This window comes from Lissotriton helveticus, chromosome 4_1 (assembly GCF_964261635.1).
Source record: "Lissotriton helveticus chromosome 4_1, aLisHel1.1, whole genome shotgun sequence".
Classification (NCBI taxonomy): Eukaryota; Metazoa; Chordata; class Amphibia; order Caudata; family Salamandridae; genus Lissotriton; species Lissotriton helveticus.
The window spans coordinates 2,117,197,803-2,117,218,921 of record NC_136063.1 but is presented as its reverse complement, the minus strand read 5'-3'; the positions used below and the strand labels follow the sequence as shown (position 1 = coordinate 2,117,218,921).

Sequence of the window (21,119 nt, the reverse complement as noted above, 5' to 3'; positions counted from 1 at the left end):
TAAGGGATCAGGGGAGGGCGGTGGCCTACGCAAGGGCACATTTGTCGGCCATCGCCTTCTTTGCCAAGGTAGCAGGGGTGCGGGACCCTGGGTCTTCCTTCCTCATCAGAAAAGCATTGACCGGGTGGGCCAGACTGGAGGGACCAAGGCGGGACTGTCGTAGGCCTCTGGATCTCCCTACCTTGTCGGAAATATTAAGGGTCCTACCTGCCGTGTGCGATTCTCCGTTCGAGGAGGTTTTTACTGGGAGCAGCCTTCTGCTTAGCCTTCTATGGGGCTTTCCGCCTCAGCGAATTGGTAGGGTCCTCTAGATCGGACCATGGGGGGGGCTTGCAGTTCCGGGACCTGACTCTTTCCCCGGGGGGGCTAGTAGTGCTTCTCAGGCGTTCGAAGACGGACCAAGGGGGGAAGGGTGCCCCCATTCATCTCCGGCCCGCCCCAGGGGTGGCAGCATGCCCGGTAGCCCGGATGCTGGCTTACTTACCTCTGCGTCCCCGGGGTGGGGGCTCGGCCCTGTTCATGCATGAGAATGGCCACTGTTTGTCACAGTTCCAATTTAAAGCGGTTTTCAGGCTTGCCCTGGGGGTACTGGGGCTGGGATCTGCGGGGTTCTCCTCTCATTCTTTCAGGATAGGCGCCGCTACCTTAGCGGCAGGGGCGGGCCTTCCCCCCAGCGCTGTCCAGGGGGTCGGGCGCTGGGCTTTGGGATGCTACAAAAGATACGTGAGACCGGAATTGTTATGACCAGCTTTAGTCATTCCTTGTTCATTGATGTCTAACGGTGTCCTCTTTCTCCTTCTGATTAGTATGCCCGAGTCGGTGGTCTGGGTCTTGGGGCACTCGTTCGTGCGCCGGGCGGCAGTACGGGTGCAGCAACGACGGGTGGTGAAGCCGGCAAGCTTGGGCGAGGTCGAATTCATTTGGCATGGCATCGGGGGGATGCGGATCCGACACTTAAGGCGGACGGTGGATGAACTCAGAGCACAGAGGGGGAACAAGCCCCCGACTTGGATTGTGATACATGTAGGGGGCAACGACATGGTGGACAGGGGACGCTTGGCGGTCAAGGAGGCCCTCCTGGCCGAATTTGCCTGGCTTGGACACGTGTTCCCGGCAGCCACAATTGTGTGGTCGGGCATGCTCTCACGCAGGACATGGGGGCCAGGAGTCCGCGTCAGGTCTTTGAATGTTTCAGTAAGAAAGCTGAATGGCGAACTTGCGAGGTTGTGCTCAGCCAAGGGCCGCTTGCGCTACATTCAGCACCGGTTGATCTCAGGAGAAGCAATGTACCACCAGGATGGGGTACACCTGTCGGACTTAGGCACGGACACATTCATAAGCGAACTTTGGGCATTTATTGCGAACGCAGGTGGGGAGGGTGTCAGACCTGAGGGCCTTGGCCACCCTTGTGGCGGAGTACAGACCTGCGAGCAATAAACAGTGATTCAGGGGAGGCCGCCTGGCGGACTCCATAGGCCAGCTCTGAGGGGGGATATGGGGAGCTCTCCGCGGGGAGGAAGTCACCACCGGCTGGGGAGGCTAGGGCGACAGATTTCGAGCCTCCCGGGCGTCCCAGGGCAGCCGGGTGGTAGAGAGGTGGGCCCTGGTAAGGACGGACAAGGAACGGCGGGCCTACCACTCCAAGGGGCAGGTGCACGGCACCTGGCGTAGGATACCCCAGCGCGAGATGCGAACCAGATGGGGCTCCTCCCTTAGGGCTGGGGGGGAACAGAAAAGTTCAGGTGTTGGAAAACGATTTATGAATATCAATATGCATTGTGTATGCTTGTCATGTTTATTCAAATGTGGAGAATTAAACATGGCCTTTTTTACCCCACTCCAATCTCTTGGTTATTAAAGTAAAGATGTGGGGTTCTGCATGTTGGTTCTGGTTGCGGGTGGCGGGGGCAGAGCTGGAGGGTACGGGTCCTATGCCAAGCGACGCGCTTCACGAGGCGCGCCCTTAGGGCACGTCCCCTCCGGCCCCCGCCCCCAGTGGTAGCAGGGGGGGCGGCCAATGACAGTCGGCCGCCTCCCCCTCTCGCATGGTTGGATCCCTTCCGGGTCGCGGGTGACGCACATCCGGTTTGGGCGGGGGGCGGAGACCCCGGGCCTATGTAAGGTCAAGATCCCGTGACCGGGGTCTCTTCTCCCTTTGCCCCTGCTGGACTGTGTGGACCCGCTGCTGACTCGTGGACTCCAGGCTTAGCTTTTCTTTTAACTCCCACCCACCCGTCCCTGATTTTAGTGGAGTAGGGGAATGTTGTTGCGGAGTACAGACCTGCGAGCAATAAACAGTGATTCAGGGGAGGCCGCCTGGCGGACTCCATAGGCCAGCTCTGAGGGGGGATATGGGGAGCTCTCCGCGGGGAGGAAGTCACCACCGGCTGGGGAGGCTAGGGCGACAGATTTCGAGCCTCCCGGGCGTCCCAGGGCAGCCGGGTGGTAGAGAGGTGGGCCCTGGTAAGGACGGACAAGGAACGGCGGGCCTACCACTCCAAGGGGCAGGTGCACGGCACCTGGCGTAGGATACCCCAGCGCGAGATGCGAACCAGATGGGGCTCCTCCCTTAGGGCTGGGGGGGAACAGAAAAGTTCAGGTGTTGGAAAACGATTTATGAATATCAATATGCATTGTGTATGCTTGTCATGTTTATTCAAATGTGGAGAATTAAACATGGCCTTTTTTACCCCACTCCAATCTCTTGGTTATTAAAGTAAAGATGTGGGGTTCTGCATGTTGGTTCTGGTTGCGGGTGGCGGGGGCAGAGCTGGAGGGTACGGGTCCTATGTGAATGGCCATTTGCTCGAGTTTCTTACTACAGCAGTTTAAAATGGTACTTTTCGCCCAGATAGGAATTTTCAATTAATTACTTTTTCTTGCTCTGCCAAAGCTTCTTTTCATCATGCCTTAAGACATTGCTATCTGGCAGCATAATGAAGCATTCAGGACAATTACCAACGCTGAATATTTTAAAGGCTCCTCGTGGGATAAAGACTTTGTAGACATTATTTTCTCCAGGGTGTTCATGCTGGTCTAGACTAATTACTGATTGCAGTAGGCAAAACTGAATGATGTAAATGCTTTTGCAAATCAAATGTACTAATGCAGGCATTATCACTATACAATCTGAAAATCAGCATATTCTGCACAACATCCAGAGCAGCTACTTGGATACAAACCTAATATGTAAAAACATTGGGCCTGATGCTGGAGGAAATTCAATGGGTGGTTTTTCGTCGACTTTAACACACGCTCCATGCCCTAAACATGCTCTAAACTGGACTATTTCTATTTTTTTAAATACAAAAATAAACTAGATTCTTCTTTCTAACTTTACATACGTGTTCCTGTTTGGTTAGTTATCTCTATGTATCTGATATTGTAATGAAATCTCCCTAAACTTGATGCATTTACCTTTTCACTCCTAACATTAATATATGAACTGTTTAAATGTCTGATGATATTATGCTGATAAGGTATCTCGTACGTTTTAATTAGCTTCCAACTTCCAACGACATGTGGTTTGTGGAATTATTATTAATTGCGAACTAAATGTTGATCCTCTTCACAGAGAGGAGCTCATCGGATTTATTTTCGAAATAGAGCATTTATGTGAGCTATACAGTGTCGTGCTAGTAATATAACCTACATTCATGCATACATATCTGCAAACAATTGCAGCACACAGTCAAAGGAATCAAATGTTCATTGATACTCCCACGCCCTTCTGAAAATAGAAGTACTCTACCAACATAACCAGTCATGCTTATTTTACCACATACAAGACAGGAGTTCCTCCAAGTTCTAAGGTGATCGCTAGGCCAAGAAAGAAAATTTACATCCAAGGCGGGCCTGGTGAAATGTAACTTTTCTCACCTGTTTGAAGTCCCTGAGATCATTCTATTGTTGATTCTATTGAGGAAAATGTAAAAATCCCTGTGTCTACACCCTCTAAATTCCTTTCCTAGAAAAATATGAATAAGAAAGGCAAAGCTTCTTTCATCTCCAAGGGCAAGCCCAGAGGACTGTAGAGTTGACTTTGGCAGCAGGCAACCCATAGGAACGGTCCCCACCCACTTTGCTGATTAATGGAAGGTACAGTTGACATGAGAATCACTGCCTGGAAAAAAATCCATCCTTAAACGTTCCCTTTTCCTATTCTCCAAGGCCCCCATAGCTCTGTTTAGAAGACAAGTGTGCTCTGGGTGCCCGCGAGCCAACAGTGGTGTGAGATCTGGCAAGGCATTTGATCACCCGTTTATCAAATATAGGCAGCTGTAGGAGAAAATATTGCGATGCCAATCTTTGGAGATGAGGCAGCTATACCATCCTAACCTTTCATTGTCTGGTTGTCCGTCTGGAAATTAATAAATGTACAGTGAATTTGCTAACCATGCATAGGCCAATGTTTGAAAATGTGCTTTATAGAAAAGAAAACCCACAAATAAAGTGTTAGCTGGTGGGTGGATTTTAGTGTTTCTGATATAAAAGAGCAACATGAAGAGGAGTTCTCTGCAACATTTGGTGTGTTTATAAAGCGGTCAAATTCAAATAAAGCTATAGACAATTAGATCGATAACAAGTATAAACCAAACACAATTAATACTGAAGATTGCTAACAATGTCTGGAATGGGTTTATGTCACAACATGATTAGCAAAAAATATGGCCTGACAGAAATGTTATGTCCAAAATCCTATTTCCAAACATATCATGCCACAGGATTAAGATTTTCTACTAATAACTCAAATGGTTCGATATCATTTGTAAATAATATTTATGTCTTGATATTTCTGCCAGATGATATTTTTATTTACAACATTGTATAAGTACACCATTGGAAACGCCATCACAATCAGGATTATGTTGGTGGTTGTGTACGGTCAAACACCATCACAATTAGACTTGTATTTAGCAAATTTACTTGTGAACAGTGTGTGTAGAAGACACAGTGTACCTGATGGTAATTACCCCTTGTGTATCTTTTCTGGCCTCCAGTATTTTTGTGTTTGTATACGTTTTCAGTGTCTTGTACTTCCAATCATCTAAAAGAAAGCATGTTAGCCGTACGTAAAATGTTGTACAATATTTGTAGCATAAGTAAAATTAATACATTAAATCTATTGTTATGTATCATGATATATTAGTTAAAGGCAATATGTGGATTATTTAAGATGATTTAAATTCACAGTGATTAAAATAATATTTTGTTCTCTCTTCAGGTGACCTGCCTGCATGATTTCTTTGGTGATGACGATGTGTTTATTGCTTGCGGACCAGAGAAATTTCGATATGCACAAGATGACTTTTCTTTGGACGACAATGGCAAGTACTCAATAATTGTATTTTCTATCTACTTTCGCCACGTAATACTGCTATTTTGCCATGGAGTACTTAAATTGTCATTGGTTGATCATGGTCTCTGCCGAACAATCTAAGCACTTATTTCTTGAATGAGAAGTTAAGAACATTTAGTGCTTGCAAACATCCTGTAATTCTTGCCAATACTATGATTTCTAACTTTAAGCCGGTGACTCTGCATGGTGACTTTCCTAAGACCGTCCTCTGACCAGGTGCCGCGAGCGTGAGGGGTAGGTGTCTCTGGCCGCTGGCGCATGGACTAAGGCATCACCACCAGACAGCGCTGGCGTCACGGGAGCAGACTGCGAGGCCCTTTTTAATCTCCTTTAGGGTCGCCTAATTAGAGCAGGACCTCTGGCCCTCTACTCAACCGACCCAGTGAGGTTGTATTTGTATTGTGTTTTGTTTATCTTGTTGTGTTTTCTAGCACCTTTTTCACGTGTAGTACTGTTTTGGTCCTGACGAATCGCCGGATGGCGAGAAACATGTTGACCACACTAGGGGGTAGAGCTAGGTTCTGATTCATCACACAGTGCCTCGCTCCCCTCTCACCCCCTTTTAATCAGGGAAGCAGCCACACCAATAAATTCTATTGTGGACTGGTTACCCTTTTTATCACTCACTTTCTCCACACCGACTACACTACCATCTCCCTGACTCGCACACACCACCGACAAGGAATAAAAGAACTCCGGCAAAAGGGTGCCTGCTGGCACCCCGTCAGACATTGCAGCGCCGGTCTGACGAGGAGCAGTGAGCCAATGATGACACTGTACACCCTACGGTCAGGGTGTGTTCCACATCTAAACGCCTTGGGTGTGTGAGGCTCTCTAATTCCGACAGAGGAACCCCTTGGTTCCTTGATGGTCTACTCTGTATTCATCTCTCCTCTGTAGATAAACCTCTTCCCCTGGGGAACTTTGTATCCTTTTGCGCGCGCGACTTTCCTAAGAAAACAGGATTTCTACTCCCCTTTTAAGTTGTTCATTTTATTTCTTTTTAAAATTTGTATATATGTGGACATTGCGTTAGGGTGTCAGAGTGCAATAGAGAGAGCCAAAGCAGGGAGAATATGTTTACAAACTGCCGAGTACAGTTATGTATGATAATCTACTCAAAAGAGCAGAGAGTTGATAATCTAGTGCTGAAATGCCATCTAAGTATGTAGACACCCACAAACTTACACATTTTGAGTTTCAAACACATTGCATCCCCTTCCCACCTGAAAAAGGTCAGAAATGTGCATTTAACAATGGTGCCATTGCACGAAGATCAGAGAACCTTCTAAAAATTGGTGAAGGGGGGCGTGGCCAAGATGGCGAGGTGAGCGGACACACTCTCCGCGAGCTCCTCCGACCTCCGGCTCCTGTGCCCTGAAATCGCACTAATCTCCCCCCGGTTGGTGGCGATTTGGTAGCAGAGTCACTTATTTATCACCGTTCCGCCACTGGACGACCGCCTGTCGACGATTGGTGACCGGCGGCTTCACCGAAGCAGCGGGACCTGACACGTGGCCTGGCCGAGGCTCTGGCTGGGACGTGCTCCGGAGACATCGAAACCTCCACAGCGAGGCGCGGGGCGCCCACTCGAATCGACGCTTAGACGCCGGCCCCGGCGGACTCCGAAGCAGGGCCGGGGCCGGAGTGCCGGCCGGGATAGACCGGAGATCCCGCCAGGCCGGAGGCCCTCACGCGGGACCGGGGACGCGGCCTGCCGCTGGGGCTCCCCGGACTTCCGGTCGTTGGCCGGGCCTCCGCGGGGAGACTACGCAGCGCACCGCCTGCGGAGGAGAGAGGCCTAACAGAGAACCGAGGCGAGCCGGCGGAGCCGCGACACGACTGGGGTGAGGCCTCCGCGCCGGGCCGAGGACTCGGCCCGTGTCAGGAGTGGAGGGGGCCTCGTCCCGACCTGACTGCACGCCTCCCCGGGGTACCACAGGCCAGTGCCGACCGGCAGGGCTGCGCTAGGCACCGGCGAGGGAAGGGGCACGACGAACGCTCGGGGGGCGCTGCTGCAGCCACGAGGACCTGATCGCCCGAGGGCCGGCCCCGGAACAGACGCCTCGGTGAAGGACTTGTTGCTGTAGAGGGGTCCGCTCTGCAGAGGACCAGTGCGGCGGAGGGGCGCCACGAGACATCACACCAGAGGCCCCGATCCGCAAGAAGGACGATCTGAGGGTTCCTGCGGTGCCGAAGTAATCCCCCAAGTGGCGGACAGCACCCGGGGGAGACTTGCGACCTCTCCCTTCCCGAACGCTCATCGATGCGAGGCCTTCCGCCGCCCTTGCAGACACCTGCGCCATCAAAATGGCGGGCAACAGAGGGCCGAAGAAGGGGGAACGGACATTGCCTGAGATGTTGAATAGGGGAACCTCGAAAACGGATAAAGGACCTCATTCACCAGGCCCCTCGAAGTTCCCGCTGGAAGCAGAGGACAAGGAGCCTCCGGTCAGCAGATCCTTCCTTGAATCCCTATTCGGTTCCCTACGGGATGACTTTCAGGCGCTTAAGCAGGAGGTGGCCGGAGAAGTCAGAGAGGTGCGGCGTGAGGTGGACAACTTGGGCGGCCGGGTGGCGACCATGGAAGGAGCTAGTCACGCCAGGGACGAGGAGATTGAACACTTGCAGCAGGAGGTACTCCGTCTCCAGGAGCAGCAACTGGATCTCCAAGCACACAACGAAGATTTGGAGAACCGGTCCCGTCGGAACAACATACGGGTCCGGGGAGTGCCGTCCACGGAAGAGGGAGAGGACATTGCTAGCTACCTGCAAAGCATGTTCAGAGCGGTGCTGGGAGAACCGGAGGACTTTCCCATCCGAATAGACAGGGCGCACAGAGTTGGCCCGGCAAGGCGGGCTCCTGCACCACCGCCGGACATCCTGGCCTTCCTGCCGGATTACCCGCTTAAAGAACGCATCATCCGTGAGGCTAGGAAGCACCAGTCGTTTTGCTTTCGGGGGCACTAGCTCGCACTGTTTCAGGACTTGTCGACGATTACGCTTCAAAAGCGCAGGTCGTTCAAGATTGCAACGGACTTTCTGAGAAGCCATAATACGCAGTACTCGTGGGGACACCCCTTTCGGCTCATATTCCGGTCGAATGGCACCTTACATCAACTACGCTCTCTTCAAGAAACGTGTGAGATTCTGGGCATAACCGCGACAGACGAAGGCCCGCAGACGCCGCGTCGCAGACGCACCACCAGGGACGGTTGGCAGCGGATCCAGGACCGCCGACCCTCTGCCTCATCTGCTCGCCCGGACTCACCCACCATCCGGTCTGGCATGGAAAGGGCCGTGCAGGAGGCGGCCAGCGGCACTGCCACCAACACTGTGGCGCTCACAGCTTAAGATTTCTCCGGGGGGAGAGTGATGCCGCCTTCTCTAATGCAGGTTTGGGGGTGCTGGGGGGAGGGGGGGGGGCGGACGGGAGTGCGGTGGCCGGACGTCCACTACAGGAACCTTCTACGGTCCTGTCCTGAGGGACCGGACTGGGACTATGAGTACTTTGGACTTGTTGTGGGGAGGGGGAGGTGGGAGGGAGGGACTGTTGGGGTTGTTTTTGCTGCTTAAGGGCGCGGGGGTTGTTGTTGAGAAGGGGGTTTCGGGGATGTTGGGGGGATGGGTGGGGGATTTGTCGAGGTTTGTCCAGTGCACTGTCCAGGTTCTGATAGCTCCAAGGGCGCTCAGGCGCCATGTCTCGCTTGAACGGAGACTCATTGCTTTCGTCTACACTCATTCCTATGCCTCCTGACACTATTAAGGTAGTGACCCTGAATGTCAGGGGTCTGAATAATCCAGTCAAAAGGAGGGCAGTGCTATCACTCTTAGAGAACTCACATGCAGACGTGTGCCTCCTCCAGGAGACGCACCTACTGGCACAGGACACACACAGGCTACGTTCCCATAAATTCCCAACGCAATTTTTCTCTTCTTGTTCCACTAAGACAGCGGGGGTGGCGATTCTGATAGCCAAACACTTTAAGGGGGACATCCTTCACAAACTTGCAGAGCACAAAGGGCGGCTGTTGGCGTATAGGTTCAAGATTGGAGGAGTTAATTATACAATTGGGTCCCTGTACAGCCCTAATGACCAGCAGCACCGCTTTCTGAAATCGGCCATCGTGGAAGTTACCGCCTCGCAGGATAAACATATTGTCCTCGGCGGAGACTTTAATATGGTGTTTGACTCTGCCTTGGACAGGTCGGCGCAGCGCTTCCCGCAGGTCGGGGAGTTCTCCGCCGGATGCAAGGCTCGGCTGTTGGAGGTGGACCTACTTGATCTCTGGCGACACATGCACCCCACTGACAGGGAGTACTCCTATTACTCTCACGCACACAAAACGTATGCGAGGCTGGACCATCTCTTGGTCACGTCCCCAGTACGGGCATTGGCCTTGGAAGCGGATATGGGGGTGTTGTCGCTGTCGGACCATGCCCCGGTGTCGGCCACTCTGCGCCTACCCCCTGAGGCCTCACCGCCCAGAATTTGGCGCCTTCGTGATACTCTGCTTCACAGGAAGGTGGTGGTGGATCGCATTGAAGGCGCAATCCGGGAATATTTGGCACACAACGATAACGCCGACACCACCCGCGCAACGCAATGGGCGGCCTTGAAGGCAGTGCTCCGAGGGGAATTCTTAGCAATCTCCTCGGCCGAAAACGCAGAACGGCGGACCAAGAGAGAGGAGCTCACGCAGAGGGTCCGTGAACTCGAGCAGATGCATCGTAGGACAGGGGCCCTAGAATCTGGAGGCAACTAAAGGTGGCAAGGAAGCTCCTGGCGGCTCTGGATCTGGATCGCGCCGAGTATGCGGCCCTCCGCCTACGTCATACCTATTACACCAGTGGCGACCGTTGTGGCAGATTAATAGCCAATAGACTCAGAGTAGCACACCAAAGTCAACTGGTGAAAGAGATCTCTGACTCGTCGGGGGCGCTGGTGACGGAGGACGCCCATATTGCGGAGGAGTTCCGCAGGTTCTATGCGGACCTCTACGCCGGTGACAACCCAGATGCTGCGGCGACATCGGCGTATCTGGACTCGGTCACCCTTCCCTCCCTGGCTCCTGCGCAGGCGGAGCCTTTGGATGGGGATATCCGTATAGAGGAGGTGGTGTCGGCCATTGCCCGGCTTAAGCACGGCAAAGCGCCGGGCCCGGACGGGTACACCTCGCTTTTCTATAAAACATTCTGCACTACGCTGGCCCCGGTCCTCACTCGCCTGTTCAACTCTTTCGCTGCTCCAGGTGCCATCCCACCTGACCTCCTGCGGGCTTCCATAACGGTTATCCCCAAGCCGGGGAAGGACCCGAAACATTGTGGATCGTACAGGCCGATATCCCTTTTGAATGTAGATTTGAAACTGTACACGGGAATTCTGGCGAGTCGTTTAGCTCCTCACTTGCCCAATCTCATTGACCCGGACCAGGCGGGGTTTGTCCCGGGGAGGCAGACAGTAGACAACACCAAGAGAATTGTCCACCTCCTAGAAAAGGCGTCCCGGATCCCAGGGGAGAGAATGCTGTTAGCAGTGGATGCCGAAAAGGCGTTCGACCGGGTGCACTGGCCCTATCTTGAACAGGTTCTGGTGAAGGCGGGTATAGGAGACAAATTCCGATCCATGATTCTTAACTGCTACAGACTGCCGACTGCCGTGGTCCGCGTGAACGGGTATAACTCCAGAGCCTTGAAAATTGAGAGGGGCACCAGGCAGGGATGCCCTCTATCGCCCCTGCTCTTTGCCCTATACATGGAACCCTTTGCTCAACGGGTCCGGAACAACCCAGTGGTGACGGGAGTGGGGTTTGGAGGGTTTACACATGCTATAAGTCTATACGCGGATGATGTCATACTGTCGCTTGCCGCACCACGGACGGCCCTACCGGCATGCATTGAGGAACTGACCTCCTTCGGGGAGGTCGCCGGTTTCAAAATGAACATGGGGAAATCGGTGGCTCTGGACGTCTCTCTGGCGCCGACCACTAGGGCCCACTTGCAAGATCGTTTCCCTATGCTTTGGTCGTCAAATGCGGTCCCCTACCTAGGGATCCAACTGGCCCCCACTCTACCGGCAATGGTGTCGGCGAACTATGCGGCGCTCGGCGCCAAGATAAAGGAGGAATTGGGGCGCTGGAATCGCGGCACTCTGTCCTGGCTTGGCAGGATAGCCGCTATCAAGATGACGGTCTTACCCCAGGTGCTTTACTTGTTCCGGGCCTTGCCACTCCAGCCTCCGGTGGGGTGGATCCCGCAATTGCAGGCGGACCTCTCGCGCTTTATCTGGCAAGGCAAAAAACCCAGAATGCGCAGGGCTCTCTCTATGCTAGCCCCAGAGGCCGGAGGTTTGGGTATACCAGACCTTCGTAAGTACTTTCAAGCTGCTCAGTTGCGCTATTTGGTGGAATGGAGCAGATGGGAGTCTGATAAACATTGGCTCTTCCAGGACCAGGCGGTGGCGGGCCGGCCCCTTCAGGAGATCCCATTTCTACGACGACCCCACCGCCCCAGGAATCTGTATGCGTCCTTTGTCACGAGGGTGCCTCTGCGGGTCTGGGACGCCACATGCCTTAAATATGGTCTCACCTCGTTCCCGTCCCCGCTCACGCCATTAGTGGACAACCCGGATTTTACCCCGGGGATGGAGACGGGGGCTTTCGCGCACTGGAGACCAGCGGGGTGCCGCACCCTATGTCATCTATACAGTCCGGAGGGAGTTATCCCCTTCCAGCAGTTCCGGCGGGAGTTTTCCCTCCCGGAGACTGAGAGACACCGCTATTTGCAAGCTCGTCATTGGGCGCTTCACCCACAGGTACGGGAGACGGCGGACAGACGGTTTCTCCTGTTTGAACACTGGCTCATGACCCGAAAGTCAGACTCGAAACTGATCACGGACCTCTACAAGATGCTACAGTCGCCCTCCTCACACTTCTACAACTCAGGGAGGGAACGCTGGGAGCGGGAGCTGGGTAGGTCACTGAGCCATAGGGAATGGGACCAGATCTCCTACAGAGCAAGACACTCCGCATACCACATGGGTCTCACTGAGACACTGACAAAGGTTTCTACCTACTGGTACTACACACCGGAAAGGGTTCACGAAATGGATCGTCGCAAAGAAGACACCTGTTGGAGGGGGTGTGGACACAGGGGCACACTGACACACATTCTCTGGGACTGCCCACTGTTAGGACCATTCTGGAAGGAGGTACTAGATGAAATTGACGCCCACTTTGGCATAGAATTACCGCGTTTTCCAGCATACACCCTGCTAGGGCTGCCGAATAGACTGATGTACCCTCTCAGGTCACGCAGGGGCAGACAAATAGCCATCGCTCTGGGATCAGCAGTTCAGACTATTCTGATGCAATGGCGCACGGTCACGGTACCCTCAATCACAAGTTGGCTCCACAGATTATGGCATGTGCTTGGGATGGAAAAGCTGTCGCTCACAGTAGCGGGGGACATAGAGCAATTTACTGACATCTGGCAGCCGTTCCATTCCCTGTTGCTTACAGAATTCAGAGAAATCACATGTCCCAAATACCTTCGTCTCCTGCGGCTCACGGGCCCAGCACAGTCGACCTCTGGCTCCAATTAGCTTAGGAAGTAAGCCACAGGCGAGAAACGAATGATGTAAAAGGTTTTGAGACGGGCAGGTGCACTGGACGAAGGGAAGGGGGTTGGGGGACGGGGTCCGGGAGGGGGGGTTTGTTGGGGTGTTGGGGGGAGTTTGCTATGGGACTGTTACGGAATGTAACTATGATGATTGCCATTCATTGCCGCAACGGACTGGCCTATGGACGCTATGCACAGTTGCCGACACGCTCGGGCGCGGCCTTGTCTGCCTTAATAAGCTGCATCATCCTTTTGTATGATTCCCGTGTGTGTTGTGGTAAACAAATAAAAATACTTTAAACCTAACAATTGGTGAAGGTGCAGGGAGAGATTTTGCATCAAGTGGAAATATATTTTCACTCTGGAGATTAATTCAAAAATAGCAAATATATTTTTAATTGCTTAGAAGATTGTTGCCTGAGCAAATATTCACATGCATCTTTGCTTGGGTGAAAATGGCATTCACAAATGTTCTCCAGGAGGTCTTCTAGAAACTTGGGGCCCGATGTAGGTCACCAATTACCTGTCGGTAACGGCCGATTTCGGCCTTTACCGACCGGTATTTGGGAATTGACATGTAGGTAGGCATAATGCACAGAATCGGTATATTTACTGGTTCGGTAAATTTACCGATTCTGTAAAATACAGAATCGGTAAATTTACGGAATCGGTAAATACAGATGTAGGTGGCAGTGCCACAGGCCATTACCGATTCGTTATTTACCATGTAATACTGTTACATGGTAAATAACGAGTTCCAGTGTACATGCACATCTGTGCATGCACACCTGTGCCATGTGGCACACAGACATGCCCTAAGGGCATGTCTGTGTGCCACATGGCACACAAGCCAGTAACAGGGGTGCAAAGGGTGTCAAAGTGTCCCCCTTGGCAATTCGGTATTTTTACCGATTCGGTAATTACCGAAACGGTATTCGCCATTGATTCCCATGGACTTCAAGGCCCATAGGAATCAATGGCAAATACCGATTCGGTAATTACCGAATCGGTAAATACCGAATCATACCGATTCGGTATTTTTACCGAATTTCTACCTACATTTGATTTACCGATTCATGAATACCGAATCGGTAAAATTCGGTATTTATGAATCGGTAAATCACATATACCTACCTTGATCTGATCACTAGTTTGTAGTTGTGAAGCTACACTGAGATGAGGTTGTTGACCTGTGGAGGCAGAGTTGAGCACTGATTACAAGTTATGTGGTGTAGACCTCCTGTGTAAAATTCCACTCTGCACAAATATCAGTCAGTCGGTATTCCCACACCACATACGGTATCTGATTTTACTAGGTGAATGTTCCCAACTTGCTGCAGGAAGGACCACATTGCAGCCTGGCCCCATTTTCTGGCCCTGCCCAAACATCAGCCTAGACACGGGAGAGCATGTAATGTTCCCCCTGCCAGGTAACTACTTCTTCCCTCGCTCTCCATTATTTACGCCATGCATTGGAACCACTGCAGGCATGTACCACATTCTTAGAGCAGGTAGTAACTAAGGGTGGGCGGCCAGCTACGCTCCGTGCACGGAGTGCACGGAGTGCCGTCTCCTACGCATTTTGCGTAGCGGACGTAGCCAGGCGGCACTACGCGCGCTCCGCAGACGGTGCGTAGCCGGCCGCCTCCCTCCCGCCCTCCCTAAATACATAAATAAATGAATAAAAAGCTTTTAAAAACACTTACCTTGTCTGCCGCGTCCCCGGGGCTCCCTCTCGCCGTCCCGCGATGCGCGCCGCCATTTCGGATCCTAATGCGCATGCGCGGGCGGCCGCGCATGCGCATTTTTCGTGAGGAATGCGCATGCGCGGCCGCCCGCGCATGCGCATTAGGATCCGATTCGGTGGCGGCGCGAATCGCGGGACGGCGAGAGGGAGCCCTGGGGACGCGGCAGACAAGGTAAGTGTTTTTAAAAGCTTTTTATTCATTTATTTATGTATTTAGTGAGGGCGGGAGGGAGGCGGGCGGCGCGGAGTGGGGCTACGCGGAGTGCGTGTGTGGGCGTAGTTGTGCGCCCACTTCACGTAGCTCCGCGGAGCCCCACTACGCCCAGGGTTAGTAGTAACCATCAGCGTAAAACTAAAACCCATGGAAACTGGAGTCCCAAGCAGGATATCAGCTGTTAACAAAGGTTACGCTCAGTTATTCCCCATTGTGTGGGGTTAAACTGAGAATGATTGGACTTCCACGTGGAAATTCTGGCGGATATTGAAAACTCTGGCCACATGGATTGCAAGGAATTCTGCATTCCAATGCAATGGCTGACGAAGAGAAAGGTGCCCAGGCTAAACCTTGTCTACGTGAGGCCCCTGCCTCTTATTCATTGGATCCTTTATTAAATAAACATGCATCCCTGAGAGAGGATTGCTTCCTTGTGTAACCTGGACAGGTTGGCATTAGAGAAGGGCTTTTCAACCCTCCTGAAATTCTGGAGCTCTGCTGCTTTCAAAATAGGTCTTCCTTCATGGCGCAGGTGCTTCCCTACTCAAATACTCCCCATCAGGGGCGCTACAATTCTTCCTCAGAAGACTTCCTATAATCACCTTGTAATGATGTAGTATCTCATTTACGGCTGACAGTCGGCTCGGACCTGCAGCTCTCTTGCAAAAAGATCAACTTAAACATAGTTCCGAAACACGATAATGTGCACTAAAATTCAACTTAATGCAGTCAAAAAGCTCAAAAGTGTTTGATTTTATTGATGTCTGGTGCTAATGGACTAAATTTACTAAGTGTGTCTAGATATATGTATTACTCACATGCGGTGCTTAACGAGAAGGAAGTGAATCACCCTACTCCCTCTAAACGGAATCACTAGGATCGGACAATAAACTTGTGGAACTCTAGCACACACAATTCAATGAATTCAAGTACTCAATAGTCATTCCATTAATAGAAAATGGAAATAATCTTTTTCTTTTGCTTTTCTTTTTACTTTTCGGCCCGTTGGCCTCTTTTCTTGTCTTTATAACCAGCCAATACGTTTTTCGTCAGTGAGGGGGTAACTCATGTCTTCTTCAGGGCTGTTTACTTGAAAGTCAATAAACCTGAAGCAACCTGTACACCGGTCCAAAATCAACCTTGTTGTCTCAAATAGTTTTGTGATATACAAATAACCACATAAACCCGGAGATAAATCCGTAAATCAATCGGTTTCAAAACATCTCATTGACTTCCGTCAATATTACAAGTCCTTTATAACCTTATGTGAAAAAAAAGATATGGTTGCTAGTTAGCTGCTGGTATTTGCGCTTTCACTCTGCAGTGGGGCTCTCATGAATTCGAAGTCCTGGGCTATAAATATGCCCACTTTCTGGTCATCTGCAGTCCGAAATCCATTAGTAATATCGGCGGTTATTTGTCGCGTAGTCGCGTTTGCCTAAAACATATATATTCATGGATGTCGGACTGCCGAGGACCAGGAAGTGGACATATATATACACAACAGCTATAGTCTGTTTTTCATATCATTTGTTGCACAATTTGTCACATGATTATTTAAGTCTGTAACCATAGGCACCCAAACTCTCGTGAAAAAGGGTTTTTTACCCGAAACGCGTAGAGTGAAGACCGCCTTTAATCTGCAAAATTAAAAGGCTACCTGGAAATAACTGTGTTCGTGTTTACTGCCGCCGAAAAAGCGAAGGTTTTCTGACTTAATATACATATATATATATGTATATATATATTACCTACTGGCGGTCGCCAGTAGGTATATATAGTTAGAATTTTCAAAAATCCCATAGAGAAAAAATCCTATGTCTAATAACTTTGGCGTTTGTGGACGGAATTGGCTGAAATTTTCAGGAAAATGGGACATTTTGTTTCTGAGCAGCCACTGAAAATTTGGGGGGGTTCGTCAAGGGGGGGCCGAGAAAAAAGGGGGGTCCCAAAACGCGTTTTTCCCATGTTAATTTCCATAGGGCGGTTGGCCTCACTTTTAGCCCGAACGGCTGAATGGATTTGCACGAAACTTGGCAAAATTGTAGGGACTGTTAGCCCGATGTGCCTTTGCTAGGTCTCAATATATGTGCTCCAGTGTATTTTGAGAAATTAACGTTCAAAAAAAGATATATATCTGTAACAGCATTCTGGGTAGCGCTCCGGTTCGCGTACTTGACGCGTAACGGAACTTCGCGAAGCGAAGCTGATTGGCTCTCCGGTGTCTGTCAACATTCGAAACAGTCCGGAGCGGCCGCCATCTTGTCTCTCGGTAGGATCGAGAGACAAGAGGAGGCCAAAACAAAGGGGGAAATGACCATAAGGGGCATAGTAGATCCTCCCTGACCCCCTAGGTTTGATGTGGAGGCTTTAAAAGGGCCCCGCGGGGCAAAAAAAAAAAAAAAAAAAAAAAAAAAAAAATCGTTTTTTTTTCGTGGGGTGCGCCCGGTACGCGTAACGGAAAGCGGACTGGGGAGCGTACTACAAGGAAACAAGAATGATTGACTTTTAACTTATTGTATGTTTATAGACTTTTTTTTTTTTTTTTTTTCTGCTGATTGACGTCTCGGCCTATCTCCACGGGATGCAGTCCCTACCATCTCGGCGTTTAAGCCCAGGGGGACCGGTAGTGTGGGAGAGATAACGTCTGTTAACGTTCGATTCGAAGGAAATCAGGAAGTGTTGATAAACATTGTCTGCGCCATCTTGCCTTTTTTTAAATGCCACACTTTTGTCGTGCACGGCAGCCATTTTAGATGCCTTGACCAGACCCACTCTCTGCACGCTGTCGATCCTTAGCATGGCTCCCCACCCTCGCAAGCATCTCCCCCAGGCACTGGTCACCCCCGCTCTCTGTCTTATGCATGGGCAATAAACCTCCCCCCATCTGCGCTGCTCTTCCTTGAGAATCACACCCTGTGCCCGCCCGACACCTCCCTTTCCTCTGTGTCCGATTGTCCAGGCCGGTCCCAGGCTATCACCTAGCCCTGCAGATGTAGTTTATGGACCCAGCTGTAAAGAATCACCCCTCTTCAAAGGAGTTACAGTAGATCAAGGCCCCCACCCAATGAGATCCGTCACACCACACGTGTTCCTACTATCTGAAAACCATCCTGTATTGTGATTGGGGAGGGGACCGAGCCTGAAGCGGAAGATTCCAGGGATGCCTCTTTGTACATCAAAGTTTTTACAATTATGTGTCACATTAAAAATATATAGCACTCCAACAAAGTAGTAGGATTATAAAACTTTAATAACTTATAAATATATACAACGCAACAAAAACAGTAAATACATTTAAACATTTTTTTGAAAAAAGAAGCAACAATGGTCAGTAGCTGTGTTTTGTGAAATAGTCCCAAGGCAGCACAACGTGCTGAGTTCTGGACGGCACCCAGGTGATGTTACCTGGGTGCCGCACTGGTTTTTGGTATCCTACAATGCAGCTCCGGAAAACGGCGTGGGGCGTCCCGGGGGGTGCGGGGGGAGGCCTCGTCAGTAGCGGTCTGTTGTGCGAATAGTCCCAAGGCAGCAGAACGCGCTGAGATGTGGATGCCACCCAGGTGATGTCCAGTAAGTTGCCGCACTGGTTTTGGTATCCTACAATGCTGCTCCGAATAACGGCGTGGGGCGCCCCGGGGGGGGGGGGGTGAGGCGGCGTGAACGGGCCTCCCCAGGTGGAGGCGGCGTGAACGGGCCTCCCCAGGTGGAGGCTCGTCTGCTGTAGTGGGGCGCCCCTTTACCGTTTCAGTTGCCATTCCGCCCGCTTTTGGTACACTGTGCCAAAATCCGCCATTCAGCTGAGTTGCGCCCACTCTTGCGGTGCAGCGATAGGCGGCTGCCACAGGACTCTCAAAATGGCGGCAGGCTCTTTCCTTTTTGGGCCTGGTCCACTGAAATGGCCCTGGGACACCTTGGAACTCGGACGCTTGTCTGCTAGGTCTTGGACCCCATTCTCGAAAGCGTCCCCTCAGCCTTGAAGATTCTACAAAAGTCTTGGGGGCCCCCGACTCCTGCAGGCTTCCGGTGGGGAGCGGCTGCCATGATTGCTCGTGGAATGACCACGACGGAGCCACGAGATGGTGGTGCTTTCATGCTGACGCCAGCTTCAGTCTGAAACATCCAGAAACAAGGTGGGGCTTTCATCGTTTGGGAAAAAAAAATGTTTTAATCCAATGAAAAGTGTTATTTTTAGGTCATATGATCAAGCCTTCCATCATTAGGAAACCAAAAGTAAAATGAACCAATGAAAAGTTTTATAAACAAGTCACATGACCTGTTATGCGGCATAGGGCTATAAAAAGCGTAGAAAATCCGTTGGCACGTGAGGCGGCGTCAGTAGCGGACCGATGTGCGAATAGGCCGAAGGCAGCACAACGCGCCAAGATCCGGATGGCACCGAGGTGGTGTCCAGCAAGTTGCCGCACTGGTGTGGCCATCCTACAATGCTGCGCCGAAAGTCGGCGTGGGGCGCCCCGTTGGCCTGTGAGTTCGCGTCAGTCAGTGGGGGCTGTTTGAGGATCTGACTGCATTGGAAAGCAATGTGATGCTGTGCGTCGCCCCCAAGATGGAGGTTCCTCGGCTGCAGTGGGGCGCCCCTTGGTGTTTCACTCGCTATGCAGCTGAGTTGCGTGCGCACTTGCAGCGAATAGGCCGAAGGCAGCACAACGCGCCGAGATCTGGATGGCACCGAGGTGGTGTCCAGCAAGTTGCCGCACTGGTGTGGCCATCCTACAATGCTGCGCCGAAAGTCGGCGTGGGGTGCCCCGTTGGCCTGTGAGGTGGCGTCAGTAGCGGACCGATGTGTGAATAGGCCGGAACCAGCACAAGGCGCCAAGATCCGGATGGCACCGAGGTGGTGTCATAGTTGAGAGTTCTGAGCAGCGCTTGTAACACTGTCTGAAGCTTATTTGCACCTGCTGCAGCTTCACTATTGCCCTGGTGTGGCCTAAGATCGCCCATGACATAGGCGGCCGCCTCCCGGGGTCCGGCGGAACTTTTTTCCTTTTCCTTTGTGCATCTTGTCCCACAATCCGTTTGACCTGAAGACACGACCAGGTCCCTGAATGTGTGCAGGGGGACGCTATTGATTGAATCAAAATGGCGGCTTCACACAAAGCTGACTCAAGCGTTGCTGCTGATGCTATACAGACAAAAACTGGTTTTCAGTTTGTACATTCTTCAGGATTTTTCCATCCAAGGCTGGTTGAGAGTTTGTAGAACAATGGCTTCAGATTTTCAACATACTACTCTTCAACATTCTTCCTAAATGTAACAATGTGAGACTCACTAGGAGAACGGTGTAGTGAGGGCCACAAACGGCTGTTTATCTTTCCTTTCAAAATGCTGCCAACAATATTTTCGGAATGGAAGACACCACAAGGCGCTGAGATTCGGTTGGCACCGAGGTGGTGTCCAGCAAGTTGCCGCACTGGTGTGGCCATCCTACAATGCTGCGCCGAAAGTCGGCGTGGGGTGCCCGAAGGGGGGGGGGGAGGCGGCGCAAACGAGCCTCTCCCGCTTCTCCATGTGGAGGCACTTCATCTGCAGTGGGGCGCCGAGATCCGGATGGCACCGAGGTGGTGTCTAGCAAGTTGCCGCACTGGTGTGGCCATCTTACAATGCTGCGCCGAAAGACGGCGTGGGGTGCCCGAAGGGGGGGGGGAGGCGGCGCAAACGAGCCTCTCCCGCCTCTCCAGGTTGAGGCACTTCATCTGCAGTGGAGCGCCGTCTAGCTGAGTTTCGCCCGCTCTTGCTGCTACAGCGACAGGCGGCTGCAACAGGACTCTCAAAATGGCGGCCTGTTCTTTGGATTTGGGCCTGGTCCACTAAAATGGCCCTGGGACACCTTAGAACTCGGACGCTCGAATTTTTTTTCCTTTCCTCTACATGCAAAAAAGGTAAATGCCCGGTACGTTACCTGCCTCATCTGCCACGATGTACTCTCCAGAGGAACCGAAAAAAAATATAGTTATGGTAATTATACCATGCATCGTCATATGGAGAGGTGGCACCGATTAATTATAGTGCTGCACAAAAGAGAGATTTGGAGGACAACCCCCGACCTGCCAGTACATTCACCAAAGAAGTGGCACTGACAGCATCAGAGGCAAGGGAAACGGTCCCAAATATTCAGAAGAACTTTGGAAAGATTAAAATGACATGTTTAGATTGTGGCA

General features: G+C 51.6%; 1 protein-coding gene across 10 annotated transcripts in view; it reads left to right on the top strand.

The window, feature by feature from the left end:
• DCX (doublecortin) overlaps window positions 1-21,119 on the top strand; it is a 358,719-nt gene that overhangs the window by 167,976 nt on the left and 169,624 nt on the right. For all 10 annotated transcript variants that reach the window (XM_078688805.1, XM_078688814.1, XM_078688811.1 and 7 more), the window contains exon 4: window positions 5,225-5,327. In XM_078688805.1, coding sequence (XP_078544931.1) covers window positions 5,225-5,327 — 103 coding nt within the window. The remainder of the gene's footprint in view (window positions 1-5,224; window positions 5,328-21,119) is intronic.